General features: G+C 43.0%; 1 protein-coding gene across 3 annotated transcripts in view; it reads right to left on the bottom strand.

Moving 5' to 3' along the window:
• The window catches only part of LOC135551748 (CUB and sushi domain-containing protein 3-like), an 826,047-nt gene that overhangs the window by 21,945 nt on the left and 779,884 nt on the right, over nt 1-24,218 (bottom strand). For all 3 annotated transcript variants that reach the window (XM_064982949.1, XM_064982950.1, XM_064982951.1), the window contains 2 exons: nt 14,987-15,160; nt 7,550-7,623 (listed from right to left, as the gene is read on the bottom strand). In XM_064982949.1, the coding sequence (XP_064839021.1) occupies nt 7,550-7,623; nt 14,987-15,160 (248 nt within the window). The remainder of the gene's footprint in view (nt 1-7,549; nt 7,624-14,986; nt 15,161-24,218) is intronic.

Raw genomic sequence — 24,218 nt, 5'->3', positions numbered from 1 at the left:
GTCTTCCAACAGAGCAAGATCAGACATCCCTTTTTCGATTTCCCATTACCTCAGTCTTTTATAGTATGTCAACAATGGTTTCACTTTCAGATATGCCTTTTATTTAACAAATTACTGTACTTGATATGGATTATTATCGTAACAAATGCACTGATGTGGTCAAATTATATGATATTGATAGCATGTCAAGATATAGTACACTCATACTGGTGGCAGGTAGCCTAGTAGTTAGAGTGTTGGGCCAGTAACCAAAAGGTTGCTGGATTGAATCCCTGAGCTGACAAGGTAAAAATCTGTCATTCTGAACTAGGCAGTTAACCAACTGTTCCCCAGTAGGCTGTCATGGTAAATAAGAATTTGTTCTTGACTAGTTAAATAAAGGTTACAAAAATAATATTCTGACGCCTTCACTTTTTCCACAGAGCTCCGAGACAGGATTGAGTCGAGGCACAGATCTGGGGAAGGGTACTAAAACATTTCTGCAGCATTGAAGATTCCCCAAAACACAGTGGCCTCCATCATTCTAAAATGAAACAAGTTTGGATACACCAAGACTCTTTCTAGAGCTGGCCGCCCGGCCAAACTGAGCAATCGGGGGAGGGGAGGTGACCAAAAACCTCAATGGTCACTCTGACAGAGGTCCAGAGTTCCTCTTTGGAAATGGGAGAACCTTCCAGAAGGACAACCATCTCTGCAGCACTCCACCAATCAGGCTTTTATGTGTTTTAATTTTAATTTTAAATTTAACCTTTATTTAACTAGGCAAGTCAGTTAACCTCTCTCGGGTAGGGGGCAGCATTTGGAATTTTGGATGAAAAGCATGCCCAAATTAAACGACCTGCTACTCGGGCCCAGAAGATATGATATGCATATAACATATAGATTTGTATAGAAAACACTCTAAAGTTTCCAAAACTGAGTATAACAGTACTGATTTAGCAGGCGAAAATCTGAGAAAAATCCATTCACAAAGTATTTTTATGTGTGGTTTTGTAGTTTTCTATTCAATGCCATTACAGTATCCATTGACTTAGGACTCCATTTGCATTTCATATGCCTTCCACTAGATGTCAACAGTCTTTAGAAATCGTTTCAGGCTTGTATTCTTATAAATGAGGGAGTAAGACCAGTCTGAATGAGTGGACCCTAACGTGACGCAGAGTTTTTTCAGGCACATGTGCATTTCTTGTTTACCTTTTATATTGGCTACGTTATTGTCCGGTTGAAATATTATAGATCATTTAGGCTAAAAAACAACCTGAGGATTGAATATAAACATCGTTTGACATGTTTCTATGAACTTTACGGATACAATTTGGAGTTTTTGTCTGATTATTTTGACTGAGTTTGAGCCTGTGGATTACTGGAGAAAACGCGCAAAACGGAGGTTTTTTGATATAAAGAGACTTCATCGAACAAAAGGAACATTTATTGAGTAAATTAATGTCTTCTGATTGCCACCATATGAAGATCATCAACGGTAAGGGATTCATTTTATCTCTTTCTGAGTTTTGTAACGCTTCTGCTTGGCTGGTTACTGTTTGTAATAATTTGTCAACCTGGCTATGTTCTGGGCTAGGTATGTTCTGGGCTTGGTATGCTTTCGCCGCAAAGCATTTTATAAATATGACACTGTTGTTGGTTTAACAAGAAGTTAATCTTTAAACCTATGGAAAATATGTTTTGTTTTCAGAATTTTTATAATGAGCATTTCTGTAATTGAATTTGGCGCTCTGCAACCTCACTGGATGTTGGCCAGATGGGACGCTAGCGTCCCACATACCCTAGAGAGGTTAAGAACAAATTCTTATTTACAATGACAGCTCACACAAGCCAAACCCAGATGACGCTGGGCCAATTGTGCACCGCCCTATGGGTCTGGATTTGAACCAGGGTGTCTGTAATGATGCCTCAAGCACTGAGTTGCAGTGTCTTAGACCACTGCGCCACTCGGGAGCCTTTAAGGTACAGTCGCCAGACGGAAGCCACTCCTCAGTAAAAGGAACATGACAGCCCAATTGGAGTTTCCAAATGGCACTGAAAGGACTCTCAGACCATGAGAAAAATATTATTTGGCCTGTATGCCAAGCGTCACGTCTGGAGGAAACCAGGCACCGCTCATCACCTGGCCAATACCATCCTTACGATGAACCATGGTGGTGGCAGCATCATGCTGTGGGGATGTTTTTCAGCGGGAAGGACTGGAAGACTAGTCAGGATCGAGGGAAAGATGAATGGAGCAAAGTACGGAGAGATCCTTAATGAAAACCTGCTCCAGAGCTCTCAGGACCTCAGACTGGGCCGAACGTTCACCTTCCAACAGGACAACGACCCGAAGCACACAGCCAAGACAATGCAGGAGTATCTTCGGGACAAGTCTTTGAATGTATTTGACTGGCCCAGCTTGTAACGTATACGCTAAGACACGGGAAGCAAGTACAGGGAGTAAATGTAACAAATAACTGAACATGGAACAAAACAAGAAACACGAGTAGTGCACAGACATGAAACACAGAAACAGAATCAATAACGCCTGTGGAAAGAACCAAAGGGACTGACAGATATAGGGGAGGTAATCAGGAAGGTGATGGAGTCCAGGTGAGTCTCATGAGGCGCGGGTGCGCGTAACGATGGTGGCAGGTGTGCGGAATAATGAGTAAACTGGCGACGTCGAGAGCTAGTAGACGTGACAGTACCCCCTCCCTTCAACATATATTTTCCCAATGCTATGCTTGTCAAGCAGTTCCCTTATTCCACCACTTGTGCGAAAGCATGGTCATGGCTGTGCATAAATTTACACACACTCAAGCAAACGTTCATATTGATAAATCTCACACTTTGCCTGGAAATGATCCCACGCATGTTTTACGCAAAGATAGATAATGGCGCCGGAGGAGATGGCTGCCATTTTACGGTTCCCTAACCAATTGTGCTATTGTGTGTTTTTTTGCGTTATTTGTAACTTATGTTTCTGTTATTTTTCTTACTTATCTATTTTTTTAAAGTTAATTAACACATTTTTTCTTAACACTGCATTGTTGGTGAACTTAAGGAATAGGGGGCAGCATTTTCACTTTTGGATAAATAGCGTGCCCAATTTCAACTTCCTGCTACTCATGCCAAGAATATAAGATATGCATATTACTAGTATATTTGGATAGAAAACACTCTGAAGTTTCTAAAACTGTTTGAATCTTGTCTGTGACTATAACAAAACTTACGTAGCAGGCAAAACCCTGAGGACTAACCATTCAGATTTTTTTTTTTTTAGGTCTCTGTCTGTTCAGTGAGTTCTCATTGGGACACGATATTTCTTAGGCACTTGTTTGCAGTTCCTACCGCTTCCACTGGATGTCACCAGTCTTTGGAATTTGGTTGAGGTTATCTAGGAACTGGGTAACACTGTTGAGAGTTGCGCAAGACTTGAAAAGTAGCATTGGTTTGTTGTCTTCCTGTATTGAACACAGATAGACCCGTCTTCAATTTGATCGATTATTGACGTTCAAAAATACCTGAAGTTGTTTTACAAAAGTAGTTTGAAATGTTTTGGCAAAGTTTACAGGTAACTTTTGAGATATTTTGTAGTGATGTTAAGCAAATTGGAAGCTGTTTTTTTCTGGATCAAACGCGCCAAATGGACATTTTGGATATATATGGACGGAATTAATCGAACAAAAGGACCATTTGTGATGTTTATGGGACATATTGGAGTGCCAACAAAAGAAGCTTGTCAAAGGTAATGCATGATTTATATTTTATTTCTGTGTTTTGTGTAGCGCCTGTAGGGTTGAAATATGCTACTCTCTTTGTTTACTGTTGTGCTATCATCAGATAATAGCTTCTTATGCTTTCCCCGAAAAGTCTTTTTAAAATCTGACATGTTGGCTGGATTCACAACGAGTGTAGCTTTAAATTTAGTATCTTACATGTGTGATTTAATGAAAGTTTGATTTTTATATAATTTTATTTAAATTTGCCACGCTGCATTTTCCCTGGCTTTTGGCCAAGTGAGACGCTAGCGTCCCCTATCCTAGAGAGGTTAAGTGCTTGTAAGTAAGCATTTCCCTGTAATACCTGTTGTATTTGGCACATGTGGCAATATAATGTTTTTGATTTGTGCCTTATTATTTATAAATGAGGCTCCAAGTAGTGTTTGAAACTGCCGATCTGTGGTCAAGAATGCTGAGTTTCTCTCAGCCTATGCTACCCTTCAGTCCCTTGACTTTTTGGCCCTCACGGAGACATGGACCACCCCAGAGAACACTGCTACTCCAGCTACTCTCTCCATCTGACTACGTTTTCTTTCATAGTCTGAGAGCATCTGGTCATCGGTGGTGGCACAGGGCTACTAATTTCTCTTAAGTGGAGATATTCTATTTTCTCCCTCTCACCTGTCCATCTCCTCATTTTAATTCCATGCTGTCACTGTCACTTGTCCACTCAAGTTTAACATTATCGTCATATATCGCCCACCAGGTGCCCTTGGAGAGTTCTTCAATGAGCTTGATACCTTGATAAGCTCATTTCCTGGCGATGGCTCACCGCTCTTCGTACTTGGCGACTTCAACCTCCTGACATCTGCCTTCAATTAATTTATTTCCAAATATTTCCTTCCCCTCCTTGCTTCTTTTGGCCTCACCTTTTCCCAGTTCTTTCCCACTCACAAGGCAGGCCATACGCTTGGCCTCACCTTTACGAGAGGTTGCTCACCTACTAATCTCACTGCAACCCCCCTCCAGGACTCTGATCACTACTTTGTTTCCTTTTATGTCTGACGCAATCGTCACTTTCTCTCCCACTACTCCTCTTCTATTCTATCATCTCTCCCTTCTGCTAAATTCTTCTCCCTCCTGATTCTGCCACTTCGACCCTACTCTCCTCCCTTTCCGCATCCTTTGACTGTCTCCTTTCCTCCTGGACGGCTCGGCCCTCCTCTCCTGCTCCGTGCCTGAGGGACTCATTGAGAGTTTACAGAACAGGGCTGCGGGCAGCTGAGCAAAAATGTTCTCATCCTCATAGATCTATCTGTTGCCTTCGCACGTGAACCATCAGATCCTCCTGTCTACCCCCTCAGGACTGGGAGTCCCAGGCTCTGAACACTCTTGGATAGCATCCTAAATGGTATGCTGCTCCTACCAGGTGACGTGGAGAGGATCTGTGTCTGTACCACATACTCTCACCACTGGTGTACCCCAGGGCTTAGTTCTAGGCCCTCTCCTCTTCTCTCTATACACCAAGTCACTTGGCTCCATTATATCCTCACATGGTGTCTCCTAACATTGCTATGTGGATGACACAACTGCTTTTCTCCTTCCCCTTGTGACACCCAAATGGCAACACGCATCTCTGCTTAGATGTCGGCCCACCACTTCAAGCTCAACCTTGACAAGATGTAGCTGCTCTTCCTACCGGGGAAGACTTTCCCGCTCCAAGACTCTCCATCCCAGAGTGCAAAGTACCTTGGCGTGAACCTGGACAACACCCCTGTCATTCTCTGCAAACATCAAAGCAGTGACTGCAGGTCCATGCTCTAAAACATCAGTAGAGTATGACCATGCTTCACACAGGAAGCGGTGTAGGTCCTAATCCAGGCACTTATCTTCTGTCTGGAGTACTGCAACTCGCTGTTGGCTGGGCTCTCCACGTGTGCCATCAAACCCCTGCAACTTATCCAGAATGCTGCAGTTTGCCTGGTGTTCAACTTTCCCAAGTTTTCCCATATCACCCTGCTCCTCCGCACACTCCTGAAGCTAGGAGAGAAGAGACCATGCCATTCTTCCAAAAACATCTGAAACCCTACCTCTTCAAAGAGTTTTCAAAGACTTTGTGCACCAGCATCACTTGCTGTGCGGTAGCAGAGAGAACAGTCTATGACTTGTGTGGCGAGAGTCTTTGACAATTTTTAGGGCCTCCCTCTGGCATCGCCTGGTATAGAGGTCCTGGACGGCAGGGAGCTTAGATCCTCAAAACCTTTTACAGCTGACTGCCCATGCCAAATCCTTTCAGCCTCCTGAGGGGGAAGAGGCATGGTCATACCCTCTTCACGACTGTGATGGTGTGTGTGGACTATGATAATTCCTTAGTGATGTGGATACCGAGGAACTTGAAGTGCTTGACCTGCCCTGTGGACGAGGATGTGCTCGGCCCTCCGTTTCCTGTAGTCAAAGATCCTTTGTCTTGAGGGAGAGGTTGTTGTCCTGGCACCACACCGCCAGGTCTCTGGCCTCCTCCCTGTAGGCCATCTCATCGTCATTAGTGATAAGGCCTACCACCGTCTTGTCATCTGCAAACTTAATGAATGAACAGGGAGCACAGGACGAGACTCATCACACCCCCTGAGGGGCCCCCGTGTTGAGGGTCATTGTGGCGGATGTGTTGTTGCCTATCCTCACCACCTCGGGGCGGCCTGTTCGGAAGTCCAGGATCCAGTTGCAGAGGGAGGTGTTTAATCCCAGGGTCTTTAGCTTAGTGATGATATGTGGTTGTCCCCCCTAGCTATCTAAAGATGAATTAACTAACTGAACTTTAAGTCACTCTGGATAAGAGTGTCTGCTAAATGGCTAAAATGTAATTTTTTGGGGACCATGATTGACATGATATCATCGTCATTGACACTATCAGCCTCACAGTAATGATTGCCTCGGCTCAGACATTACATACAGAGATCTGAAATTTAAAGAAGTCAAATGCCAGAGGGAATTTGCATACAAGTAATGAACATATTCATTGCCTCATTTGCATATCATTAGCCAAGGAAAATGCCCCAATGAGAAAGGTATGTAAAGTAACTTTGTCAGGTTAGAGCATTGTCTCTAAACCAATGTCTTGCCATTCAGTCACGGTTTATAATTCTTGGGACATTATGTATTTTCATAGTGTAACAAGGCCTTGTCCAGAAGGTATGAGACAAAACAAGTATATATATATATATATATATATATATATATATATATATATATATATATATATATATATATATATATATATATATATATATTTTTTTTACCACATGAGCTTCGTGTGAATAAGAGCATTGAAGTATCGCTAACAATTGAGGACTTCAGGACATTAACAGAGTATCTTCAACATGCAATCTGAGTGTCATATGGTCATGGCAGAGTCCCAAATGGAACCAAATTCCAATATAGTCCCTTTGGGCTCTGGTCAAAAGTAGTGCACTACATATGGAATAGGGTGAGGGCCCTGGTCAAAAGTGGTGCACTACATATGGAATAGGGTGAGGCCCCTGGTCAAAAGTAGTGCATGACATATGGAATAGGGTGAGGCCCCTGGTCAAAAGTAGTGCACTACATATGGAATAGGGTGAGGCCCCTGGTCAAAAGTAGTGCACTACATATGGAATAGGGTGAGGCCCCTGGTCAAAAGTAGTGCACTACATATGGAATAGGGTAAGGCCCCTGGTCAAAAGTAGTGCACTACATATGGAATAGGGTAAGGGCCCTGGTCAAAAGTAGTGCACTACATATGGAATAGGATGCTATTTTGGACGCAACCCAATGATTTTGAGTGTGGGACTTTATCTCCTTACCTTGAAGCCATAGGTTCTGTTCAGAGAACCATAGCGAGGTGTCCCTGGGTTCTCACAGGTAGTACGGGTCGGTTCTAAGGAGAACAAAAGAAAGGAACATTTGTGTAACATTATCTTAGAGACCTATAGACTATATACCTATAGACAGTATCACTGGCTGGGGGTCCAGCCTATGCAGGCACTTGAGATTGACAGTCTGCCTCACAAATGGAACCCTATCCCCTTTATAGTGCACTGTTCGACCCATGTCCATAGGACTCTGGTCCAAAGTAGTGGACTAAAAAGGGAGGCATTTGGGATACAGTCACAGCCACATGAACAGCTATAGTCCCCATAATGATTCAACATAGCTTACTGCAGTGATACCCAGCCTACAACCGAGGTATGTGTGTTTGTGTGCATACGTGAGTGCTTATGAAGGTGGCTCAGAAATTCAATTCTTCCCGAGTGTGTTTATGTAAGAGCAGCAGTGGCACTGTAGTCACATAACAACCAAACAGCAAGATAGTCTTTAATAGGCTAGGCAGAAGACCCAGCAGGGGGCAGTGTTATGGCAGCGTTGCAGCAGCGTCAGGCCCAGCTGTGTGGCTGTGTGGAGGGAAGCAGCATCATTAGGATGTAGAGGACATCCTCGGCTTGACGCATAGACCTGGATTCAATGCAGCCTCAGAAAATGACAACAGCACACACTACCACCACAGCCAGCCTAGTTAACCCACACAGCAACGTGCCATAATTTACACCATCGCAGCTTCCTCCTCTACTGGATGACAACTTAATCAAACAGAAATGCAGTCTGGGGAAATGTTTGTGTGAACTAAACATGATTGAGGGAAAACCGTATTTTGTGTCTGTGAAACGAGGTCTGCCTGCACATACCTCATTTTGGTTCAATAACATATACACTCAGACTCAGTCACACACATATTCATAACGCCCCGCACCTCCCCATTCACTCCACACACACTCAGAATAGGCAAATCTGATCCCAAGCAATTCTCATCATTCTGAGAGGTCCATCTTGGAATATATGACATTTCATAAACACTAGCCTACACATTTCTGAACACAGTATTTATCCTATCATGTCTGTGTGGATATGTGTACTCAAACAATATGTGTTTCATTGTATGATGTAGTAACATTATATGAGACTCCTTTGTCAATGTCTTATAAGTTATAGGCATGATGATCTGCAGGTAACTGTTGGTATGTCATAAGAATGCAGTTTCAATAGGGTAACAGTTAACCATTATTTTGAACCCTCTGTCATAAGGGCTACATAACATGTTCATAACAGTGCCATAACAGATTACATAAATAGTCTTGACAGCTTATGAACAGCTTATGACAACTAATTTGACAATGCCATGTCACCGACAATGTTGAAATCAGTTAATTATAGCTAGTCTTAAAACTAGCCCAAAAATGTTTTTCTTTCTTTTTTTCTTCAATTTCTTTCTTATTTTTTTGTACCCCGTTTTCGTGGTATCCAATTGGTAGTTACAGTCTTGTCTCATCACTGCAACTCCCATATGGAGAGGCGAAGGTCGAGAGCCGTGCGTCCTCCGAAACACAACTCATCCAAGCCGCACTGCTTCTTGACACAATGCACACTTAACCCGGGAAGCCAATGTGCAGGAGGAAACTCCATGCACCTGGCGACCGTGTCAGCGTGCACTTCGCCCGGCCCGCCACAGGAGCTGCTAGTGCGCGATGGATCAAGGACATTTCTGCCGGCCAAACTCTGGGCTAATTGTGCGCAGCCCCATGGGTCTCCCGGTCACGTCCGGTATGCAACAGAGCCTGGACTTGAACCCAGGATCTCTAGTGGCACAGCTGGCATTGTAGTACCTTAGACCACTGCGCCACTCGGGAGGCCAGCCCCAAAATTTACCGCATTTCAGCATGACACCCCTATAGGTCAATCAGTGTTCACATGTTTCTGTGTTGTGACACGTCAATTAATCACACCTCTATTATTTGACTCATTCCACATTTTGTTGTGTTACAGCCTGAATTTAAAATGGATTAAATGTAGATGTTCGTGCCGTGGGGGAGATCTTTCGTGGGCTATACTCGGCCTTGTCTCAGGGTAGTAAGTAAGTTGATGGTTGAAGATATCCCTCTACTGGTGTGGGGGCTGTGTCTTGGCAAGGTGGGTGGGGTTATAGCCTGGCTGGCCCAGTCTGGGGGTATTGTTGAACGGAGCCACAGTGTCTCCGGAACCCTCTTGTCTCAGCCTCCAGTATTTATGCTGCAATAGTTTGTGTGTCGGGGGGCTAGGGTCAGTCTGTTCTATCTGGAGTATTTATCCTGTCTTATCCGGTGTCCTGTGTCAATTTAAGTATGCTTCCTCTAATTCTCTCTCTCTCACTCTCTTTCTCTCGGAGGACCTGAGCCCTAGGAGCATGCCTCAGGACTACCTGGCCTGATGACTCCTTGCTGTCCCCAGTCCAGACATGCTACCTTGTCCCGGAACTGATGTTTTCGACTCTTTCTCTCTACCGCACCTGCTGTCTCTAACTCTGAATGATCGGCTATGAAAAGCCAACTGACATTTACTCCTGAGGTGCTGACCTGTTGCACCCTCTACAACCACTGTGATTATTATTATTTGACCCTGCTGGTCATCTAAACACGTTTGAACATCTTGGCCATGTACTGTTATAATCTCCACCCGGTAGAGCCAGAAGAGGACTGGCCACCCCCTAAGAGGCTGGTTCTTCTCTAGGTTTCTTCCTAGGTTCCTGCCTTTCTAGAGAGTTTTTCCTAGCCATTGTGCTTCTACATCTGCATTGCTTGCCTTTTGGGGTTTTAGGCTGGGTTTCTGTATAGCACTTTGTGACATCGGCTGATGTAAAAAGGGCTTCATAAATACATTTGATTGATTGATTGATGTTTTGTCCCTGGGCTACATACAATACCCCCATATTTCAAAGTGGAATTATGCTTTTCTACATTTTTACAAATTAATAAAACATTAAAAGCTGAACTGTCTTGCGACAATAAGTATTCAACCCTTTTGTTATGGCAAGCCTATATAAGTTCAGGAGTAAAAATTGGCTTAAGAAGTCACATAATAAGTTGCATTGACTCACTCTGTGTGCAATAATAGTGTTAATCATGATTTCTGAATGACTACCTCATCTCTTTACCCAACATATACAATTATCTGTAAGGTCCCAGTTGTATCAAGTTGGCTGGATCTCCTTTGGGTGGTGGACCATTCTTGATACACATGGGAAACTGTTGAGTATGAAAAACCCAGCATCATTGCAGTTCTTGACACAAACGGTGTGCCTGGCACCTACTACCATACCCCGTTCAAAGGCACTTAAATATTTTGTCTTTCTTATTCACCCTCTGAATGGCACACATACACAATCCATGTCTCAATTGTCTCAAGGCTTAAAAATACTTCCTCAACCTGTCTCCTCCAATCCATCTACACTGATTGAAGTCGATTTAACAAGTGACATCAATATAAGGGATCATAGCTTTCACCTGGATTCACCTGGTCAATCTATGTCATGGAAAGAGCAGGTGTTCTTAATGTTTTGTACACTCAGTGGAAATACAGAATAAGCTGGCATTTGGTACAAATTCCATTTGACAATTTCAATTGAACATAAGCCGACATATTTAGCCTTAGACTAAAAAAGTGTCTGGGAAACTGGCCCTAAATCTATCCAGATTGTGTGGTTGGTTCTTTAAAAAGGCCCGTGGATCAATACCCACCACAACTCTCTGAGTCATCACACGGATGCTGCTGCCTTTCTCACTATAAAGGGATCTGAGATATTTTGAGAAAGTTATTTCTCTGCGTCAGGAGATGTTCAAACCCCTACTGGTTATTTCTCTGCGTTAGGAGATGTTCAAACCCCTACTGGTTATTTCTCTGCGTTAGGAGATGTTCAAACCCCTACTGGTTATTTCTCTGTGTTAGGAGATGTTCAAACCCCTACTGGTTATTTCTCTGCTTTAGGAGATGTTCAAACCTCTACTGGTTATTTCTCTGCGTTAGGAGATGTTCAAACCCCTACTGGTTATTTCTCTGCATCAGGAGATGTTCAAACCCCTACTGGTTATTTCTCTGCGTTAGGAGATGATCAAACCCCTACTGGTTATTTATCTGCGTTAGGAGATGTTCAAACCTCTACCGGTTATTTCTCTGCGTTAAGTGTTGAATTATTTAACCAGCTACTGTACTGCCAGGTTCTGTCACAAATGGCATCCTATTCTCTCTATAGTCAAAGATGATATATTATATTAATAGCACCCTATTCTCTCTATAGTCAAAGATGATCTATTATATTAATAGCACCCTATTCTCTCTATAGTCAAAGATTATCTATTATATTAATAGCAACCTATTCTCTCTATAGTCAAAGATGATCTATTATATTAATGACACCCCATTCTCTATATAGTCAAAGATGATCTGTTATATTGAGAAGATAGCTGAGTGGCTGCTCTAACAATGGAAATACATGATTGAAGATAGGCGAGATCAGGTGGGACCATTCTAGCCAATGAGAGGGCAGATACACCTTGCCGGAATGCTTCCAAGTATCACTACATTTCTAACAGCCTAACTTCAATTAGATCAAATAAACCTCACGTAATTCAACACTCTCATAGACCTCCATACAAAAAAAGAGCTCATCTCACCTGGATAGATTTTGGCCAGAAGTAGTGCTCTACTTTTGACCAGGACCCATACAGAATAGGGTTCCATTTGGGACGCAATCCCAGACTCTTCAGGAAGACAGACTCATGTACAGTATAGCCTGGGTTTTCCAGACCAGACAATGAGCACTAATTAAGGTGGAAGCAGAAGTATAGAATCTATATGCTCTGGGATAGTAATATCAGTATAGAATCTATATGCTCTGGGATAGTAATATCAGTGTAGAATCTATATGCTCTGGGATAGTAATATCAGTATAGAATCTATATGCTCTGGGATAGTAATATCAGTATAGAATCTATATGCTCTGGGATAGTAATATCAGTGTAGAATCTATATGCTCTGGGATAGTAATATCAGTATAGAATCCATATGCTCAGGGATAGTAATATCAGTATAGAATCTATATGCTCTGGGACAGTAATATCAGTGTAGAATCTATATGCTCTGGGATAGTAATATCAGTGTAGAATCTATATCCTCTGGGATAGTAATATCAGTGTAGAATCTATATGCTCTGGGATAGTAATATCAGTATAGAATCTATATGCTCTGGGATAGTAATATCAGTGTAGAATCTATATGCTCTAGGATAGTAATATCAGTGTAGAATCTATATGCTCTGGGATAGTAATATCAGTGTAGAATCTATATGCTCTGGGATAGTAATATCAGTATAGAATCTATATGCTCTGGGATAGTAATATCAGTATAGAATCTATATGCTCTGGGATAGTAATATCAGTATAGAATCTATATGCTCTGGGACAGTAATATCAGTATAGAATCTATATGCTCTGGGACAGTAATATCAGTATAGAATCTATATGCTCTGGGATAGTAATATCAGTATAGAATCTATATGCTCTGGGATAGTAATATCAGTATAGAATCTATATGCTCTGGGATAGTAATATCAGTATAGAATCTATATGCTCTGGGATAGTAATATCAGTATAGAATCTATATGCTCTGGGATAGTAATATCAGTATAGAATCTATATGCTCTGGGATAGTAATATCAGTATAGAATCTATATGCTCTGGGACAGTAATATCAGTATAGAATCCATATGCTCTGGGACAGTAATAACAGTTGATATGATAAGGTGCTCTGGGATAGTAATAACAGTTGATATGATAAGGTGCTCTGGGATAGTAATAACAGTAGATGTGATAAGGTGCTCTGGGACAGTAATAACAGTTGATGTGATAAGGTGCTCTGGGATAGTAATAACAGTTGATGTGATAAGGTGCTCTGGGATAGTAATAACAGTAGATGTGATAAGGTGCTCTGGGACAGTAATAACAGTTGATGTGATAAGGTGCTCTGGGATAGTAATAACAGTTGATGTGATAAGGTGCTCTGGGATAGTAATAACAGTTGATATGATAAGGTGCTCTGGGATAGTAATAACAGTTGATGTGATAAGGTGCTCTGGGATAGTAATAACAGTTGATATGATAAGGTGCTCTGGGATAATAATAACAGTTGATGTGATAAGGTGCTCTGGGATAGTAATAACAGTTGATATGATAAGGTGCTCTGGGATAGTAATAACAGTTGATGTGATAAGGTGCTCTGGGATAGTAATAACAGTTGATATGATAAGGTGCTCTGGGATAGTAATAACAGTTGATGTGATAAGGTGCTCTGGGATAGTAATAACAGTTGATGTGATAAGGTGCTCTGGGATAGTAATAACAGTTGATATGATAAGGTGCTCTGGGATAGTAATAACAGTTGATATGATAAGGTGCTCTGGGATAGTAATAACAGTTGATGTGATAAGGTGCTCTGGGATAGTAATAACAGTTGATGTGATAAGGTGCTCTGGGATAGTAATAACAGTTGATGTGATAAGGTGCTCTGGGATAGTAATAACAGTTGATGTGATAAGGTGCTCTGGGATAGTAATAACAGTTGATATGATAAGGTGCTCTGGGATAGTAATAACAGTTGATATGATAAGGTGCTCTGGGATAGTAATAACAGTTGATATGATAAGGTGCTCTTCAGTTTTCCCAGGCCTGTATCTTTAACAAAGGAATTGGAGGTTAAAAAACACCAAAGCACTCTTACCAGGTAGTTAAAGCAACTATATTGAGTTGACATGTCCATCGAGCAAAATTAAAAACAAGGCAAACAAGTTTTAGTTTGTTGTGTCCTATTTTTGGTGCGTTTGTTCAGTCTCCCAAATTCCTTACTCTTCATGAAAAGAATGTCCTACGTTACAGCACTGAAAATATAAACTTCTGTCAAGCTAGACAATGACACCAGCCAGGTCTGAAGGCTCGGGCCAGGAGAATGTCACTAATGTGTTCCCCTGATGGAGCAGAATCCCCTACAGCCATTTCATATCCGGGCTCTTCCCCTGTGATACGCGCTCTCCCTTTAAAAGGAATGGCCCTGCCTTTTTTGTAATGATCTCATCAATAAGAGATGTGCCGAGGTTTGTGCAGTGTATCACATTGGCACCCATATAGTGCGCTGTGTTTGATCTGGGCCCATAGGGCTCTGGTCAAAAGTAGTGCACTATATAGGGAAAAGGAAGTTTCATTTGAGACACATCCTTGGTATAAGTAGGGTGGCCTGGGTGTAGCCTATGTGTCAGAGGGAGGACATTGTTGTTTGACGTTATTAAATACTACAAGCTGTGCTTTAAGGCAAATAGAGCTGGAAAGATGAACTCCCCAGGAATAAAGCGAAGCACACACACACACACACACAGAGTAGATGCTTACCTATACAGCGAGGTTGGAATCCGCTCCAGGAGCCGTCGGCCTGGCACAGGCGTGTAGTGGAGCCCACCGGGATATAGGGGACACTACAGCTGAACGACACCTCTGACTGATAGATGAAGCTGAGGCCCTCTCTGGAGCCATAGGCAGGCACACCAGGGTCCCCACAGAACTTGGCTACAACAACAGCAGAGCAAGAAGAGCAGATCAAAATGAGCATTAAAAAACCCCACACAGGAACAATGTTACTGTGTTTTCCCCCCAGTGCGGTCTTTATTGAAGAGAGTGGGAAATCTGACCAGATCGAATCAGAAACAACAACAAAAAACACACAGGATCAATGTCATTGAACTCCTCCTGCCACAGTATCTCTCTGTGATCCTTACAGATCGAAATGAACATTCCAGAAATACATAAGAGCAATGTTAGCCATTCCCCCCCCCCCCCCCCAGTGAGGGTTAGATTGAATTTCTGACACAGTATCTCGTATCTGTGATCCTGGCAGGCACCAGTGGAGGAGAAGACGAAGTTTTACAGACCAGACAAACATGAATGACATCGCCCCTCAAAGGGCTCAAACCGGTCATTGAGCACTGACCATCAGTAGCTGTCCAGCAAACACTTGGTCTGTCCGGGAAGAATCAATAATAGATGTGGCCTTCACACTCCGCCAATACATTATAAATGTGCCAAACAAGACTCCCTCTCTTACTGTCTGGGAACTAGGAGGACTACAAACTTGACTTTTTCTTGATGAATAATAGATACGCTGTCAAGATATAAAAAAAGAGAGGAAGAGAGAGTAGAGAACAGAGTGAGGGGTTGAGAGAGCAGAGAGAGCAGAGACGCAGAGAGAGCAGAGAACAGAGACGTAGAGAGAGAGAAGAAGATAAGAAGAAGAAGAACAAAAAGAAGTGTGCTGCCTGCAAGATTACAAAGTCACAGGCAGCCAATCTTTAGTTCATTCCCATTGGAGCCAAAGTTTCTGTGGCCTCTGCTGCTGCTGTACATGCTTCAGTGTTCTGAAGGGTGAGGACTTAGACTGTACCTTCCTCCTCCCTTCATCTCCTCCTCCATTCACCCCCTCCACCTCCTCCTCCCCTTCACCCCCCTCACCTCCTCCTCCCCTTCACCCCCCTCCCTTTACCCCCTCACCTCCTCCTCCCTTCACCACCTCTTCCCCTTCACCCCCTCCACCTCCCCTCACCCCTCACCTTCACTCCCACCTCCTCCTCCTCCTCCTTCTTCCCTTCACCCCCTCCTCCCATTCACCCTCTCCTCCCCTTCACCACCTCCACCCCCTTCTTCCCTCCACCTCCTCCACCCCCTTCTTCCCTCCACCTCCTCCTCCCTTTCACCCCCTCCATCCCCCCACCTCCTCCTCCTCCCCTTCACCCCCTCCATCCCCCCACCTCCTCCTCCTCCCCTTCACCCCCTCCACCCTTCTGCCCGATCACGTTTGAAGCTCTGCCTGATGACCCACTGGGGCAGGTAGTTAAGAACTCAATAATTATGCGCAGATTCTGTTCTTCACTCACTCTCTCTGTCATACGGAGACGGACAGACAGGGGTACGGCTAAGTGACAAGTAGGTAAACTAAACACTGAGTTGGGTGGGTGAATTATGATTCCCTGGGTCTCTTTGTGTATGGAGACAATTCTCAAGGTGTAGAATTGATGGCTGGATCCTCTGATGTTCAAATAGGCCTTCTAAGGTTATCTGAGTTGTGACAGATGGTGGAGAGAAAAACACACTTAATTACACTATTATTTATAAATGACTAATAACGGGACTGAAGTCTTGTCTCAGCAAAACTCTGAACCTTTTAAAAACAAAGGCTTTCACAAATCCGTTGCGTTTGTGAACCCAGTCTGCAACATGCAATTGACATTGTAACTTTGGAGACGAGTTCCCTTCAGATCTGTGCGTGTTTGGACCTTTTTGGTTTGTGTATGAGGATGATTGCTGTGTGTGTGTGTGTGAGAGTGAGTGAGTGAGTGAGTGAGACTTGGTCACACTTTTTTGGTGTCTGTCTATCATTGGGCACAGCTGCTCATCATGGTGAAAGCCTCTCACCTCCCACCTCCCATTACCTGCCCTTTAACGGGAGGCATCTGCTAGTCTTTTCAATTCAATTTACCATCTAATCTGCAGTACATCGAGTACCCCTTTGTCCCGCCCTCGTTTTGGGTCAAATTAAAGTGATGCCGAAAGTTACTGCCGAAATGATTGAGTTTGACTGATGTCCCTAAAACGGGTGGAAGATCGTCGGACCAGACCAAGGACTTTATGAATGAGCGCTTCCTCCTCTAACTCAGCTGTCACTCAATCGACCAATGACATAGAGAACCTTGGCTTGTTCCTTTACAGAGGCGAGCAAGATGACAGTATAGCATTAATTCTGCAGCCATTTGTTTCACTACATTGTCAGATGCCCAGATCACCTGCATGAAAAAAGAAGAAAAAAGAATAGACCAAAAGGAGCACTTTAGTGTGCAGTGCTGATATAACAGGAAAAGACAGGAAACGACAGGGAAGTGACACGGTAACGACAGGGAAGTAACAGGGTAACGACAGGGAAGTAACAGGGAAACGACAGGGAAGTAACAGGGTAACGACAGGGACGTAACAGGGTAACGACAGGGACGTAACAGGGTAACGACAGGGAAGTAACACGGTAACGACAGGGAAGTAACAGGGTAACGACAGGGACGTAACAGGGTAACGACAGGGACGTAACAGGGTAACGACAGGGAAGTAACAGGGTAACGACAGGGACGTAACAGGGTAACGACAGGGACGTAACAGGGTAACGACAGGGAAGTAACAGGGTAACGACAGGGAAGTAACAGGGTAACGACAGGGAAGTAACAGGGTAACGACAGTGAAGTAACAGGGTAACGACAGGGACGTAACAGGGTAACGACAGGGACGTAACAGGGTAACGACAGGGAAGTAACAGGGTAACGACAGGGAAGTAACAGGGTAATGACAGGGAAGTAACAGGGTAACGACAGGGATGTAACAGGGTAACGACAGGGATGTAACAGGGTAACGACAGGGCTGTAACAGGGTAACGACAGGGATGTAACAGGGTAACGACAGGGATGTAACAGGGTAACGACAGGGAAGTAACAGGGAAACGACAGGGATGTAACAGGGTAACGACAGGGATGTAACAGGGTAACGACAGGGATGTAACAGGGTAACGACAGGGAAGTAACAGGAAACAGGGAAATAAAACTTTAACGTTTTACGTCGCAGTAATAGTACCTAGCTGCTAAATAACTATATAAAGTGTGAGGAATTGTCTTGGTTGTTATGTAGAAACGATTATATATTACTTATAGCTAGAATCCTTCCAAACTGTCCAATTGCAATAATGCAACAACAAATTAGTGCAAAACGGTTTACTCCGTCGCACGACGCCCCTCTGCGTCGTCAACAAAACAAAAACAACGGCTTTCGGGCGGTCAGTGGCACTATTTTCCCCTACTGCCAACTCCATCTTTAACAACTAGGTATGATAGAGGATAATAAGTTATGTAGAAAGTAGTCAAGGCCCTTTTCACCTGTTCTCAGTAGCAATGTTTATACTGATGTAGAATGTACTTTCTTAGAAAGACTGTTTATTAAACAGAAACCATAGCTATACAAGACACCTAAAAACAACACACACATGCTGTATCTTTTTTTTTTACCTTTATTTAACTAGGCAAGTCAGTTAAGAACAAATTCTTATTTTCAATGATGGCCTAGGAACAGTGGGTTAACTGCCTGTTCAGGGGCAGAATGACAGATCTGTACCTTGTCAGCTCGACAAGAGCGTTACTAGTCCAACGCTCTAACGACTAGGCTACCCTGCCGCCCCTTATCTAAGGTCTGCACAGCACAATGTTTCTCGATGCAGGGTGCATGTATGTTTTTTATTAAAAACTACATACTCTATAACTGGTACATTATAATGGACGAGGAGGGTATTCAACTTAAAACAAGATAAATCTATCCACTAACATGGCTACTTGTCTCCTCTCTTGTGAACGAAACATATCAGAGCATTGTGAAGTTGCCTAACCACTATTCCAGTACACTTCTGCCTGGTGGCTGTTGCCCCAGCCTGTTCTAGGTCACACAGCTCTAGCAGGGGGCACAGTAGGATGTAGTAAGGGATTTACTATCCCCTACACGTTAAAGCCAGGTCTCTTAAAGTGTATTTAGCGCAAAAAAACAACAACGATATTCTAGTTTTGCTAGTATCACATTCTAAGAATTTGAAGGAGAAAGAGTGAGAGAGAGACGGGAGTGTTTCTGTTTGGTTTCCCGGACGACGATGGCAGGTGCAGAGGTGAGCACTGTGGTCAGGTGATGTGGCCACCTGTCCCTGAGTGGCCACCTGTCACCGCTGTGCGTCACTCGGGCCAATGAGGGCGCGGTCCCCACTAACAAGGGTAAATGCGGGTCCAAGCACCACTAGAACTATAGAGAAAGTACCATTTGTGAACATAATAACAGGGGAACTGAGTTTGCTTTATAATACAGTGTGGAAACACCATAGGCACAGTAAAACTATGAATGTAGTAGCGGTAAGAAACATAATTACTTATGTATCGTCAAAACATGTACCTGTTTGCACAACACCTTTAAGGACTGGAGAACTATGAACGACGAGCAAAAGACCCAAAAGTTCAGTTTTGTGGTTACCCTATGTAGTTTCTCAAACCTTTTTTCTAAGAGCGTTTCAAGTGCATTGTAAATGGTGCTAATGAGAAGAGGTGAGAAGGGCCTTGAATACTTACTACATAACTTATGCTTATTATCCTCTAATATTTATAGTTCTTAATAATTGTTTCTATATAACCAAGAAAATTCTTCACACTGTATATCCTTTTGGCACACTTTAAATCTTTATTTAGTAGCTACATACTACCCTGTTCTTTCCCTGTCATTTCCTGTATTTCCGTTTTGTTACCCTGTTCTTTTTCTGTTATTTCCCTGTTATTCCCTGTACTAACCCTGTTATGTCCCTGTACTAACCCTGTTATTTCCCTGTTATTTCCCTGTACTAACCCTGTTATTCCCCCGTACTAACCCTGTTATTTCCCTGTACTAACCCTGTTATTTCCCCGTACTAACCCTGATATTTCCACGTACTAACCCTGTTATTTCCCTGTACTAACCCTGTTATTCCCCTGTACTAACCCTGTTATTTCCCCGTACTAACCCTGATATTTCCCCGTACTAACCCTGTTATTTCCCTGTTATTCCCCTGTACTAACCCTGTTATTTCCCTGTACTAACCCTGTTATTTCCCTGTACTAACCCTGTTATTCCCCTGTACTAACCCTGTTATTCCCCCGTACTAACCCTGTTATTTCCCTGTTCTAACCCTGTTATTTCCCCGTACTAACCCTGTTATTTCCCCGTACTAACCCTGTTATTTCCCCGTACTAACCCTGTTATTTCCCTGTTCTAACCCTGTTATTTCCCCGTACTAACCCTGATATTTCCCTGTACTAGCCCTGTACTAACCCTGATATTTCCATGTACTAACCATGTTATTTCCCTGTTCTAACCCTGTTATTTCCCTGTACTAACCCTGTTATTTCCCTGTTCTAGCCATGTTATTTCCCTGTTCTAACCCTGTTATTTCCCTGTACTAACCCTGTACTAACCCTGATATTTCCCTGTACTAACCCTGTACTAACCCTGTTATTTCCCTGTTCTAGCCATGTTATTTCCCTGTTCTAACCCTGTTTTTTGCTGTTATTTCCCTGTACTAACCCTGTTATTTCCACGTACTAACCCTGATATTCCCCTGTACTAACCCTGTTATTTCCCTGTACTAACCCTGTTATTTCCCCGTACTAACCCTGTTATTTCCCCGTACTAACCCTGATATTTCCCCGTACTAACCCTGATATTTCCCCGTACTAACCCTGTTATTTCCCCGTACTAACCCTGATATTTCCCCGTACTAACCCTGTTATTTCCCCGTACTAACCCTGATATTTCCCCGTACTAACCCTGTTATTTCCCGTACTAACCCTGTTATTTCCCCGTACTAACCCTGTTATTTCCCGTACTAACCCTGTTATTTCCCCGTACTAACCCTGTTATTTCCCCGTACTAACCCTGTTATTTCCCCGTACTAACCCTGTTATTTCCCTGTACTAACCCTGATATTTCCCTGTACTAACCCTGATATTTCCCTGTACTAACCCTGATATTTCCCTGTACTAACCCTGATATTTCCCTGTACTAACCCTGTTATTTCCCTGTTCTAGCCATGTTATTTCCCTGTTCTAACCCTGTTATTTCCCTGTACTAACCCTGTACTAACCCTGATATTTCCCTGTACTAACCCTGTACTAACCCTGTTATTTCCCTGTTCTAGCCATGTTATTTCCCTGTTCTAACCCTGTTATTTCCCTGTTCTAACCCTGTTTTTTGCTGTTATTTCCCTGTACTAACCCTGTTATTTCCCTGTACTAACCCTGTTATTTCCCTGTTCTAACCCTGTTTTTTGCTGTTATTTCCCTGTACTAACCCTGTTATTTCCCCGTACTAACCCTGTTATTTCCCCGTACTAACCCTGTTATTTCCCTGTACTAACCCTGTTATTTCCCCGTACTAACCCTGATATTTCCCCGTACTAACCCTGATATTTCCCCGTACTAACCCTGATATTTCCCTGTACTAACCCTGTTATTTCCCCGTACTAACCCTGATATTTCCCCGTACTAACCCTGTTATTTCCCTGTACTAACCCTGATATTTCCCGTACTAACCCTGTTATTTCCCGTACTAACCCTGTTATTTCCCCGTACTAACCCTGTTATTTCCCGTACTAACCCTGTTATTTCCCGTACTAACCCTGTTATTTCCCTGTACTAACCCTGATATTTCCCTGTACTAACCCTGTTATTTCCCTGTACTAACCCTGATATTTCCCTGTACTAACCCTGATATTTCCCTGTACTAACCCTGATATTTCCCTGTACTAACCCTGTACTAACCCTGTTATTTCCCTGTTCTAGCCATGTTATTTCCCTGTTCTAACCCTGTTATTTCCCTGTACTAACCCTGTACTAACCCTGATATTTCCCTGTACTAACCCTGTACTAACCCTGTTATTTCCCTGTTCTAGCCATGTTATTTCCCTGTTCTAACCCTGTTATTCCCCTGTACTAACCCTGTTATTTCCCTGTACTAACCCTGTTATTTCCCTGTACTAACCCTGTTATTCCCCTGTACTAACCCTGTTATTCCCCCGTACTAACCCTGTTATTTCCCTGTTCTAACCCTGTTATTTCCCCGTACTAACCCTGTTATTTCCCCGTACTAACCCTGTTATTTCCCCGTACTAACCCTGTTATTTCCCTGTTCTAACCCTGTTATTTCCCCGTACTAACCCTGATATTTCCCTGTACTAGCCCTGTACTAACCCTGATATTTCCATGTACTAACCATGTTATTTCCCTGTTCTAACCCTGTTATTTCCCTGTTCTAGCCATGTTATTTCCCTGTTCTAACCCTGTTATTTCCCTGTACTAACCCTGTACTAACCCTGATATTTCCCTGTACTAACCCTGTACTAACCCTGTTATTTCCCTGTTCTAGCCATGTTATTTCCCTGTTCTAACCCTGTTTTTTGCTGTTATTTCCCTGTACTAACCCTGTTATTTCCACGTACTAACCCTGATATTCCCCTGTACTAACCCTGTTATTTCCCTGTACTAACCCTGTTATTTCCCCGTACTAACCCTGTTATTTCCCTGTACTAACCCTGTTATTTCCCCGTACTAACCCTGATATTTCCCCGTACTAACCCTGATATTTCCCCGTACTAACCCTGATATTTCCCTGTACTAACCCTGTTATTTCCCCGTACTAACCCTGATATTTCCCCGTACTAACCCTGTTATTTCCCTGTACTAACCCTGATATTTCCCCGTACTAACCCTGTTATTTCCCCGTACTAACCCTGTTATTTCCCCGTACTAACCCTGTTATTTCCCCGTACTAACCCTGTTATTTCCCCGTACTAACCCTGTTATTTCCCTGTACTAACCCTGATATTTCCCTGTACTAACCCTGTTATTTCCCTGTACTAACCCTGATATTTCCCTGTACTAACCCTGATATTTCCCTGTACTAACCCTGATATTTCCCTGTACTAACCCTGTACTAACCCTGTTATTTCCCTGTTCTAGCCATGTTATTTCCCTGTTCTAACCCTGTTATTTCCCTGTACTAACCCTGTACTAACCCTGATATTTCCCTGTACTAACCCTGTACTAACCCTGTTATTTCCCTGTTCTAGCCATGTTATTTCCCTGTTCTAACCCTGTTATTTCCCTGTTCTAACCCTGTTTTTTGCTGTTATTTCCCTGTACTAACCCTGTTATTTCCCTGTACTAACCCTGTTATTTCCCTGTTCTAACCCTGTTTTTTGCTGTTATTTCCCTGTACTAACCCTGTTATTTCCCCGTACTAACCCTGTTATTTCCCCGTACTAACCCTGTTATTTCCCTGTACTAACCCTGTTATTTCCCCGTACTAACCCTGATATTTCCCCGTACTAACCCTGATATTTCCCCGTACTAACCCTGATATTTCCCCGTACTAACCCTGTTATTTCCCCGTACTAACCCTGTTATTTCCCTGTACTAACCCTGTTATTTCCCTGTACTAACCCTGTTATTTCCCTGTACTAACCCTGTTATTTCCCTGTACTAACCCTGTTATTTCCCCGTACTAACCCTGTTATTTCCCCGTACTAACCCTGTTATTTCCCCGTACTAACCCTGTTATTTCCCCGTACTAACCCTGTTATTTTCCCGTACTAACCCTGTTATTTCCCCGTACTAACCCTGTTATTTCCCTGTACTAACCCTGTTATTTCCCTGTTCTAACCCTGTTATTTCCCTGTACTAACCCTGTTATTTTCCTGTTATTTCCCTGTACTAACCCTGTTATTTCCCTGTACTAACCCTGTTATTTCCCTGTTATTTCCCTGTACTAACCCTGTTATTTCCCTGTACTAACCCTGTTATTTCCCTGTACTAACCCTGTTATTTCCCTGTACTAACCCTGTTATTTCCCTGTACTAACCCTGTTATTTCCCTGTTGTTACCCTGATATTAACCTGTTGTTTATAATAAAAATTAGGAAATTGGTTTTAAAAAATCGAAAAGATTCATCTCTGTAACTGACTATAGTCATAGAACTGTAG

The sequence above is a fragment of the Oncorhynchus masou genome, chromosome 13, assembly GCF_036934945.1.
Source record: "Oncorhynchus masou masou isolate Uvic2021 chromosome 13, UVic_Omas_1.1, whole genome shotgun sequence".
NCBI classification, from domain to species: Eukaryota; Metazoa; Chordata; class Actinopteri; order Salmoniformes; family Salmonidae; genus Oncorhynchus; species Oncorhynchus masou.
The sequence above is the reverse complement of the archived record's forward strand: the minus strand, read 5'-3'. Positions and strand labels throughout refer to the sequence as shown.